The sequence below is a fragment of the Chelonus insularis genome, unplaced genomic scaffold (assembly GCF_013357705.1).
Source record: "Chelonus insularis isolate UGA/USDA-ARS -01 unplaced genomic scaffold, ASM1335770v1 contig_135_pilon, whole genome shotgun sequence".
NCBI lineage: Eukaryota > Metazoa > Arthropoda > Insecta > Hymenoptera > Braconidae > Chelonus > Chelonus insularis.
This window is the reverse complement of record NW_023276376.1, coordinates 453,228-465,586: the sequence shown is the minus strand read 5'-3', so window position 1 is coordinate 465,586 and position 12,359 is coordinate 453,228. Positions and strand designations below refer to the sequence as shown.

General features: G+C 28.6%; 1 protein-coding gene across 3 annotated transcripts in view; it reads left to right on the top strand.

The window, feature by feature from the left end:
- The window catches only part of LOC118074609 (uncharacterized), a 78,553-nt gene extending 73,670 nt beyond the window's left edge, over nucleotides 1-4,883 (top strand). For all 3 annotated transcript variants that reach the window (XM_035095986.1, XM_035095987.1, XM_035095988.1), the window contains one exon: nucleotides 2,484-4,883. In XM_035095986.1, coding sequence (XP_034951877.1) covers nucleotides 2,484-2,600 — 117 coding nt within the window. In that variant the 3' untranslated portion in view covers nucleotides 2,601-4,883. The remainder of the gene's footprint in view (nucleotides 1-2,483) is intronic.
- Nucleotides 4,884-12,359: the final 7,476 nt, after the last annotated feature.

The following is a 12,359-nucleotide window of genomic DNA, read 5'->3' as shown; positions in this document are numbered from 1 at the left end:
CCACAACATGTGAAACAGAAAAAAATTAATATTGAAGGACTTGTCGCTTAAAACAAATATACTTTTAATGATTTAATTAGAGTCAATAAATTTTCAATGATCCTCACGGAATACTTTAACTCAAAGTGATTAAAATAATTTTCTAATAAATTTATTAAAAATTCTCTCAACTAAAACTAATATCTATATAGAAATATTGAGAAAGTTATTTTGTATGGATATAAATTTATTCTCGTTCTGAATGAATGGAGAAAATCAATGAACCTCTTATAAATAGCATTGATACTAATATAAATTAGTAGTAACAAACAATTAATGCACTGAAATAAATATTTCAATTTGTACAAGTATTCTTTAAAATAGGTCACGCCTGTAATAACTCATATATCTTCATTATCGTTTGAAAAAATTTATTAACAGTTAATAAATACTTTCTAAAGAGTTTAGAGTACTAATAAATTCGAATTTTAATTAACACCTTCTCTCAATATATTCCAGTTTTTGACATGTATATCCGTTCTATATTTTTAACTTAATCAATATTCTTTCCATTTGAATCAATTAGAACAATGTACAATAAAATTGGCAACCTTATAACTAATTCTTTACAACTTTTAACTATTTTTAAATTAATTAATTTTCAATAATTTATAAAATTAATTACAATTTGCTGTAAATGTAACTAGTAATTATAATTACTAGTTTTATTTATTTTTCAAAATTAGGATTATATGGAAAGTGCTTATTCCACGTAAGATGATTGTTAGTTTAATTTCACGGAGACCAACATTATAATTGCAAGTCTGTGAACTCCAGTGTTAGTCTTACAAGCGATAGATCGACGTCAATAACTCGACGGCAATGAAATTAGTCATCCAACTAACGTTCGTCCTACGTCTACAAGCCATCTGGTACGCCCACAGACTGAACTACCATCTTGATCCACCTCAGTCCAAAGTATATATGAGGAACATGAAAGCCCCTTCCTTGCCTATAGTTCTACCAAGTAATCAGTGTTCGAGAAAATGACGTTCTTCAATTATCTAATCATAACTCATTGAGGCAAGAAGATCTACTCGATCAAAGCTCTTCGCTTCCCGTCCTACTATTAAATACTATTATTTACTATGCATAGTTCAGCATTTAGATGCTAATTTGCATTATCCAGTTATTGTAAGCACAAATAAATAAAGTTGAGATTGATTGGCTTTAAAGTATTGTTTCATTTAATGCTATTGATAGAATTTGATGCTTATTTTTCGACTTATTTACAATAAATAATTTTTCTTAAATATTGCCAAAATGGAATTTAAAGTGGACATTTATATTTTTATTGATAATCACTTAAAATTATTCGAATCCGTTTATTGAGGTATACGTAGAGAAATTTATCATTTTTCTAACAAATAAATAAACGAAAAATTCAAATATAAAAAATCTGATTTAGGTGCAACCCAAAAGTTTCACTTAAATAACTTTCAAGTGGAAAATAATAAAAGATTGGAAAAATATTTCATTATCTTAGAAAACAAACATTGATGAATTGTGAAAATCGGATAATTCGTCTTTTTTTAGTTTTTTTATTCTGCGAAAAAACAGCTTGACGGATTTAGTTAAAAATTTAATCAGACTTAAGTTATCATGACAATATCAATATTTTTTCTTGAGATTACAATATTAATGAATTACAATAATTTGCCATTAAAAAGTTAATAAATATAAGCAATAAAACTGTACTTCTAAGATAAAAAGTCTGTGGTTGAAATTGAGTTTTTTTTCTTCGTCCAAAAAATATTTAATCTAATAAAGACTTGCATATAAATTAATTGTACACAACCAAGTAATTCATTAATACAACGAAGTTGAAGCCTCGAGAGTGAGGCAATAAAATAACGAATAAATTAAATATATAATCGTTGAATATTTTATATTTTAATAATTGTTGATTTCCGTTCATGAATGTTATTTTTCACTTAATATTTAAATCTAAACAAAACAAACAATAATTTAAAATACATTTTATCTATTATCTTGTTAAAATAAAATCAATTGTTGTGGAACAAATTTTATTTTCTCTAGGACACATTTTTGTATTTTTTTCCATTAAAATTTTATAAATTATTTTATAATGCGTAACTTTTCGTTAATATTTTACCATTGATAAGTTTTTAATTAGTTATTATTATCATTATTATCACTAGCCATTTCATTAAAAAGTTTAGCCACATTTAGAAAAGATTTCCGTTCTACTTTTGAATTAATTATCATCATGGTAAAAAAAACCTTTTTAAAAATTTCTCTCTTTTACAATAAATTAATATTACCAAAAAACAAATTTTTAATTCAAGTCTTTCACTTCATTTTTTATATTTACAATAGTAAAATAATTGAAAAACTATAATTTAAAAATTAATAAAAAACTTTTGTATTTATAAATGAATAGAAGTATAAAGTTAATTAATGTTTGTTTATTTGTTGTACAGAGCAATTACTTTGATTGCGAGGACGACTGTGGAGATGCGAGAACAGAATTGGCAGCAGGCACACCGATTCTCCTGGACCACGCTTTGTCTCATCCACTTACGTGCTCCATACAGTAGTAAAGACCACAAGACATAGCCTGGAGTCTCAATCGATCTGTCAGTGGTCCTTTCGTGGGTGCGGACGTGCCATCTTACGCCTCGAGGAATCACTAGACAAGAACTCTACTGTCTTCTTCTTCCTTATATTTAACTTGTTTTTCCATCAAAGTTCCTTTCTCTTTCTTCCTTTTATTTTTCAGTCTGACATCTTCCTCCGCATTTACGTGCGTTGTCTGCTACTGAAAAAACATTAATCTTAAGTGATTGCGAGCTGAGAAAAAGTAGAGAGAGGACAGATCGTGTCAATCGAAAGAAGTCTGAGAAAATCAAGCCAACGACCTATACTGAAACAACGCTCATATGTTTAAGTTTAATCTTAAAGATGATAATGATTATTAAACAAATATATCATGGCCTATTAAAATGAATTTCCGTTCATTTTCAAGCTCTTTTAAAGCTCAATATTTGTTATTTATCTTGGGTTATTGTGTACATAATACGTGAGTAGGAAAATGTGACATAGATTTTATAATCGTGGTGGGAAAATTGAGATAAGAGAAATCTGAGCAAGATGATCTATTGAAATAATCTAATGACTTTGTGAGTTTTGAAGTAAAATCATTCATTAAAAAAAAAAAGAATTTGAATTTCTATATTCATAGCAATTTTTCTAAAGGCCTCAGGGGAGTATTTTTGCTATATCCCATCGCTGGATAACTTGATATTTATTTTCAGTAAATAGGAAGTCTTTTACTTACTTGGGGGTTAAGATTTTTTTTTTTAACATGATAGCTAAGAAGAAATTTTACTAAGGAATTGTCAGATAGTTTGGTTATGAAATTATAAATATTGTTTCAGGGTCATAAATAAAATAAGCTTTGATATTATTCACAATTAGTGAAGATTAAGTTGGAAGAAGTTACATCCCTACATGTCTCTGGTTTTTTTCTAGTATTTACGTTTACTATATTACTGATTAACTATTTATCCATCCATTGTATTAAGTCACACTAGACCTATTAATATTTGAATCATGCAAGTTGAAAGTAATTATCTAAAAAATGATCTCACTTTGGAAGGAAGAAGCATTTTTGAAAAAAATCGTGTAAGAAATAAGTTAGTGGTTACTTCTTAACTGAGAACTTATTCAAGATTAAATCTATTTACATATCTGTACGCAACACAGAGTCATCAATCTGAGATCTAATGCTTTGGACATTAAGTGGGTGGAGAAAGCTGAGGTTTTGGGGCAGATTCACTGATAGAGCCTGGGGCTGAATTTCAGTATGTACTTCTCTCCTTATGCACATTGGTACACACACTCTCTTCGGGCTTGTTATCTTCCTGAGGGGTTAATAGGTGATGCCATCAAGATAGATAGACATGATGGTACTGAATAATAATAGAAAGGCAATTGAAAATCCTCAATTCGACTAGTTTCTGAAAAAATCCTTTTTATTGATCTTAAATCTTGAATAATTTCATTATAGAGAGAAGAAGTAATTATTGCCTGATTTTAAATAAAGTGAGATTGTTTTAAAGACAATTGTCAATAACAGTACAATGTGGTCAAAGAATTGACCAACTTACATTTTACATTATAATTATTTATACAAATATTCAACCAATTTTTAAGAAATACAATTTGGCAAATGATTAGTTTGAAATTTCAAAATTAAAATAAATAATGAAAGCTTTGATGATAAAGAATATTGAAAAATTTTTGTGCAATATTATAAAGTAGTTATCGACTGTGTGATTTATTTAGAATTTTAATTTTTATTAAAAAGATAATTTTTGAATTTTAATCTAATTCTCAAGTTCACCTTTGTTTTAGAACATTGTATTGTATATGATAACTTATTACATTGTATATGTTTCTAAAGCTATCAGTTATTATTTGTTCCAAAAAGCATACAAATATCACATCTTTATCTTTATCATCCGACGTCATTGACCTTATCTAAATTCTCCTTTGTCTTTCAACCTTCATGTACTCTATTAGAGTATTATATACTCTATTTTATCTTCTACATAGCCCATTTGTTATCTCAATAGGATGCATTTTCACCATCTCTTGTTAACAACTTCTGCATGTTTGCGGATTGTAAATTTTGATAATAAACTTTTCTTTAAAAAATATTAAAAAGTAATTCCCTAAAAATCTTGAAAAACATATTAATTAAATATTTCATTATGCAAAAAACATATTTCATACAGTCAAACGTGCCAAAATCAACTGACAAAGAACGAAATGTAGAAATATTAATTATGAAAGGAAAATCACTGGAAGAAAAAAAATGTTGATAAATGAAAAAAAAATATCTGAAATACTTAATAAAGTAGTATTGAATAAATGCGACCTTCGTGCCAAAACAAATGCGCCAAATGAACCGTTTAACACTGTGTACGATTAGTAATGCACACGTGAAGGCGAATCACGTAGCATCGTGTGAATAATGCCAACTCATCAATTCCTGCCTTCTATCCTTCTCCCTCTTCCCTTGGCCTCATACCCCTATATATATATATATATATATATGTATGGTTAAAACGCAAGCGAACATTGTATAGCCGTAATTAACGGACACTTGACCGATAAGTGAACACGCACATCATGAATGTAAAACAAGATGAGAGTTATTTACTACAAATTTTACTAATGAAAGCGAGAAAGAGAAAATTTAAAAAAAAAAAACGTTGATTAAAAATAAAAATGATACGAAAAAATGCTTGTTTGTATTGAAAATAACGATAATTATTCAATACGATTGTTCTCTTTATATTATTACTACTGTTTCGAAAGAGAGAATGTTTTTTTAACGATGAACTGTTCTTTATTCTATTTAAATCGAAAAAGCATAGTATCATGATAATGTCTGACAAATTTAAAACATTGGATTGATGCAAAAATTTTTACAAGTTATTATAATGAATAACAGTAAAGGATTAATAATAGTAAATTAACTTAAAGATTGAATAATAGATTAAATACAAGTAATAAAAAATAGGCGAATTTATATGAATTGAGACTTGAAAAAAATTCTAATCGATATAAAGACTATTCCCGATAATAATATCAGTTACAAATAAATTTCACTAATTTTTATGTTAATTGTTAAGATATGTAAAAATATTTGCATTAATTAAAAAAATTTGTTCAATAAAATAATTATTGATGTAATGTAAAAAATAAATAAGTTCACTTGGCCTGAAGAAATGTAATTGTAATTTACTCTTAAACGTGAATATTATTGTAAGGATAAATTAGTTAAAAATAAAAAGATAAAATTTTGTTAATGTTTATTATACAATATTTATTGTGATAATATAATTTTAAATGTTATATATATATATCTATGCATATGTATTGAATGAATTTGTTAAAGTAGTTTAGAATTTATTTATTTAAAAAGTGATAATTTAGCAAAAATCAGACTCTAATGTTTGAAGCAAGATAGAAAAATGGTAAAAAATTGATGAATATTCAATTAATCATATAATCCAGTAATAAATTGTTGTCATTTATTGTTTCAATATTAATACAAATGAGAAGCTATTATTAACAAAAAAGAGAGAATAAAAAAAATGTATTACATAAGAGAGATCAAAAGCTTATGCTATAAGAATAAAGTCCTATTCTACGTTGTATAAAACGAAGGATTTTTTGTCTGAAAGTAAGTTGTTCGTCGCCTTCATTGCATATTTATCGGAGTCAAAAGAAGATCCGAAGAGCGCTATGATTAAATATTTGATATTCCCCTAGTGTTCTCATCGTGTAAGATCAGCAGCATTGAAATATCAATCAGATTAGTAGATGAACGGCTAAATTATTACTGCTAGATGATTACCAAATGCTCGATCATTCTAATCGATTGATCAATCACTCATCCACGAAAGTAAATCACCAAGATATACATATAAATTAATAACAAAATAAAATAAATTTTATTAATAATAATATTAATTAATAAATAAGTGAATTTATTTATCAAACGTCTTGTAAATTAGGCTCTGTACGTATCTCGCAATAATTCTGCCCTTATATGACTCGATTGTAAGTAAATTCATTCAAAGTATCACGCGCGAGGTGATAAACTTAGTTGCGATAAATTAAGATATAATATTAATTATTATTATTATTACTATTATTATGATCATTATATATTGTACTGGCGATTCAATAAATTTTATTTGTCGTTTTAATATTGTCTAAAATTATTCAATGAATTTTGTATGAACTATTAAGAGATAATAAATGAAATATGGTTGATAATTTTTCTTTTATTTTATTAATAAAAAAAAATATCATTATGTGCTTTCGGTGGGATGTTATAATTGATATCAACGATTAATAAACGGATGAAAAAAATAAATGTTCGAATTTGGTTTATTCTATTCACGTTTAGGTCAACGCGAACTACTGTTATTCATACTGTTAGTTATAATAGGTCAAAGGATCGATGAAACAACTGCTGTGCTCCAGGGGGTGAGAGAGAAACCTGCAAAGCTACATCCATAGCTCCATCTTGGAGTGGATGCTGGAAGTTGTCTGATGTCAGCTAGACTGTTTCCTCTTTGATCGTAAACTGATATATGTTGGATCCAGTTAGTCTGTTGATGATACGTGAAACTAGACTTGATAGCATCTGATGATATTCAAGATCTTGAAGGGCTGTGATGTATTTAGAGTTTGTTTAAAGTGATATACTGGAGAACTTTTATCATCATCGAATGATGATAATGGTCAGAGCAATTTTTTCTTATGTCAATCAATGTAGTGGTATTTGTATTCTTGATGCTTTGCCTTAGACAACTTTTTAAAAATAGTTTCTGTCAATTCCTATTGTCATTATGGTTTGCAACAAGAAAGTTTTAAGGAATTTTTTTCTTTATAAAGAATTAAAATTTGAATTAAGAATCATCATATATAAAGCTGTAACACCAAATTAAGTACATCAGTCGATAATATTTTTTTTTAATTTAATGTAAGAATTTGTAGTTAAACAATTAGATGTTAGCTATGGGTAATGAAAAAAATGCACCATAAGATGTAATAATATCGATTTATTAATTACAATAAAATTAATCCATCATAAATTATAGATAGTTCACAAAGAAAACTAAAAAAGAAACACAGGAATACTAAAACGTGTAGGGAGATCTTAATCAGTGATGTGTATATCAAATTATCAATACTACCAGACTTGATACATTATGCCTCTTATCACGGCTCCAAGTTATCATTTGAAAATAAATTATTCCTTTTTAAGGTTTACAGCTTCTACCACACTAATTTTTCTCCAACACTGAGATTTAAATTTTATTAATCTCATTAATTCACAGCAAATATTAAACTTTTTTCCAATATAAATAACTGTAAAACAAGTTAATTTACAAGTTAATCATCAATTGAAAAAACAAAATCTCCTTACATCCCTGAAGATACTAAAAGAAATAATTGCATAATAATTGAAAAAAATTAGTTATGATAAATGATCATTCAATATGTTAATCTATCATCTTATCAAAAGTTATTTTTTGTGATAAAACGAATTGAACAAGTCAATTAAATTGATTCATTCCTCATATTCGACATCAATAATATAGAATCATCTATGCATACCTAATGAGCAATAAATAATCCTGTCTCCTTAACTCCAACCTGCAAAACCCACACGACTTACCGGCTACTGTAATTCTAACAGAATATTTTCGTCCCTTTATACGAAATAAAATTCCCTAGAGCATAAAAGAATCGACATTTGGCCGAATGGCTATTTGGAGACACTATGCAAATTCAATTCGCAAAGATACTTCCATCTATATACCGACATATCTACACATTTAGAAGTTTAAATTTTTCCTTCCTTTACTGCTTCTATTTCTCAGCAGAATAATACACATACAGAACATCTTGAGAGTGTCGCTCATACAGGCGTCAGAGTCGTTTGAATATCGATACATTTTTTCCTCTTTCATCTAGTGCAATTCGACGGCAGTTGGTGGGATCAAAAGTTTATGCGGAAAATATCCGCGTTGGTGTCACTGCTCAATACACTAGTGGATTGCAATACATAAGCCATAAGAAGTGGAAAGAGGCAAAAGAGATGAAGGGATCAAGAAGGGGGTTAAGGATAGGGAAGGAAAGAGGGTTGAAAGGTCCACCCTAACTCTCTAGACTGTGGTGTGAGTGTCCCTTGTCGAGTCCTCTCGGTCCACACGCTACACAGAATACTTAAAGTCCGCCTCTTTTTGCCCCTTCTCCTATCGAAGTGACGGTGACGTCGAAACGTTTCGCATAAAGTATTCTTAGCCGTCGATCGGAGCAACACCGAAGAAACTGAGTTACGACACTACGTGGTCCCGTCACCCATCTCATTTCCTCTCTCTTCAACATTGACTTTAAAAAGCACCGGCAGAGTCTCGAGAGATCCCACAATGAATACACCTTCTAATGTACTAAACTCAACTTATTTTTCGTAACGACGCTTAATCCGTAGGTGAACGTTGACAGCATAGCGATTGGAAAAGAATAGAAACCGGCAGTGTAAAAATAAAAATACAAATGATGCTGGTGAAGATCAGAAAAGGAGAAAAAACATTTAAGAGAAGGTGAATCGTTTTATTAATAATGCACGGGAATGAGATATACTAAGGCTCGTTCATCGAAGGATCTTAGTCCTGCGGGGTCTATTTCCTGCGTGGAAACGACAGGACGCTACTAACCGACAAATAATCACTCTCGTGAAAACGACCGTCGACACGAGACTTTATTTATTCAGAGGAATAATCAACAGACAATCCTCTGGGAGTTAATAATTTTATCATTTACGTACGATATATAAGCCAAGTCAAATAGAATTTTTTTTATTGTTTATTGGTTATTAGTGAAAGGATTGTGGATAAGAACTTGTTGTCGACTCCGGTCGATGGCAATCAATCGTAGCAAGTTTTTTTTATTAACTCAAGTCCAACGTTAAGACCTCGAGAATTCCTTGACTGATCACATTGGCGCGTGCCATGAGCCCTTTTACTTTAACAATGCCATTTATTTTATCTTTTAACATTTCGTGCCTTTTCTTACATCATTTGTTCTTGTATTTTTTCTTCTCTTTTGGCGGAACATCAACCAGAAGTCAGGCATTATTAAACCAAACTGAAAAAATAACTTTCAAATGGTCATTAAAATTTTTATGTTCGAATCATTATAGAATTTTTGTTGTTAGGAATTAGAGATAGAGTTAACATTTATTGGATAACTTTATTTATTTATTTATGATATATTAATACATAACTTATTAATGAAAAAAAATACATAGTCAGTGTTAAATATTTTTTTTTTTTTTTTAATATTTTAAACTTTTCATCACAATAAAAAAAAGAAGAAAACTTTAAAAAAGCGCTGAATAATAATTCATTTATTACAAAAAAAGTAATGCAAAAAATGTTGCAAAAATAATTTGAAGCGAAAAATGGGGAAAAAATGATTGAAAATTTAAATCTCACTGAACTGGACAGACATCACAAGTTGATTCGTTTAGCTATTTGGTGTTGGATCCCATTGCACGTTATTCGGAGTCCTGCACAAGGATTTTCCGCGTCAAGCACGTCATATCATCTAGTCGTTTCATGTTTCTTTTGCCATTTGTTACGAGGATTAAAAACAACGTCAATTTTCAATTATTACCCACAGCTAGTCTACATATATGATCTACTTTGTGAACGAGAAAAACAGGTCTAATGGAATTTTTTAGGAGGAGATTATTTTCGCTTTTTATCAATTTTGATGCGCTCTTTTAACTTTTTCATTTTTCCGAACTTCTCTTTTCACTCATAACACCTCTTGCCTTCATGTTGAAAAAGTTTATGTTATGAGCAGACAGATAAAAAGCTAATTCATTGTCACTTCCGTTTTTTAACGAACTTGACTTTGACAATTTCAACACAACAGAAAAATTAACTTTCAGCTGAATGTGACAGCTTTAAAAATTATTTGAAAATCGTTTTGTCTCTAAAATACTAAGTTTTTGTTGTGAATTTACTCATAGTGATTAAATAGTTGATTCACATATTTTTTTAAAATTTTTCATCACAATAAAAATGACTTGATTAAATTGAAAGTATTTATAGAATTATGAACTTCGAAAAAAATTATATTTCTTGTTATTATACGTTAATTTTTAACTAGGTAAAGTCAATAAAATTAATTCCATAAAAGTTCATCTTCAATCACAATGAGTTAAGAATAAATATTCCCTAAAATGAGGAATAAGCTTTATTTTGATGATTATTTTTCCATTTATCGACTGAGAAAAATCTAAATTTTATTACAGAACATTCAGTATCGAAAATTTCCAATACTAAAATTAAATATAAATAAACTTTTTATTCATTTTCTTCAACAAAAATTAACTTTTACGATTATCAGAATAAATCTCACTTTATTAACTTCCCATTAGGAAGTTATTGTGATGGGGTTGATTTTAGAAATTCGTAAGTCTATCAAATATTTGAGTTTTGAGACATTTGAAGGCATATTAGAAGGTTTCAACATAGATATACGTACGTACAAAAAACATACAATTGAATTTGTTATAAACAAATAAAATAGGTTTTAATTTATTGAATTATTTTAACTATTATTATATTCGATAAATATCAATCAAGTACTGTTATAAATAACTTTATGTAATTAAAAAATTGTATATTATTGATAACAATAGCAATTTGTTAAAAACTAAAAGATAACAAAATTGCAGATTTCAATTAATTGGAAGTTCGTCGTCAGAGCATAAACTAAGCCCAAACTCATTGTTTTATATAAATTAATTCCTTCAAACTCTTTTACTGTCGTCCAAACATAGACGATGAAAATTAAAGTTAGTAATAGCAGACACTTTTATCAACTAATAAATAGTTTACTTCGTCTTCTTTCCTGATTGTTTATCAATGATTCGATTTTAAATCTTCATTTTTTGGCGTGCAAAATTTAAATAAATTAAACGATATCTATTTAATAAAGAACAATATCAAAATAATGGAAATTTACATTTTCAATTAGATAATATCTCACCTCATTGAATCAAAACAAAGCATATAAATAAAGCTAAGAATTAATTACGGTCTTTTAATCCTTCGTCGTGCATCGTTGACACAAGGTAGTACATTACTCACGAGAATGTCGTTCATATCGGGACGCGAGTGAGTATCCCAAGAGAGCTGGAAAGCCATGTGAGGGAGGATACAGTTTTCTACCAATTTGCCAACAGAGAATATGAGACAAATATGGAGAAAGCGAGTGGATTATTGCGCGATGTCGTACGGCCAAGAGTTTCGTAAATAATATGAAAAACACGACAGGGATGGTACCATTGCCAACTCCTACTCTTTCTTCTTTTCGTTTTCTGTGTTTTAGGAATAAAAAAGATAAGAGCGATATATGCAAACGGAGAATATGAACCAAGGACTATATTTCAAAAAGAAGAGGGCAGCCTCTAAGGGGCTGTGAATATCTTAATAGACATAAAGTATATCATTCTACTATATCTGTTGCAGTAGAGTTGTTTTTCTGCATCTGTACGGAAATTTTTTTATTATTTTAAGTGACTGATGGAATTAAATATTTATTCAATGAAAAATAGATTTTTTCATTACAATATCAATGATGGTGACTTACAAAGATTTAGATACAAGTATGTGTATAAATATTATATTATTCAACAATAATTATTGATATCAGAGACTGATTCATTTGATAAGTTATTTTGAAATTGA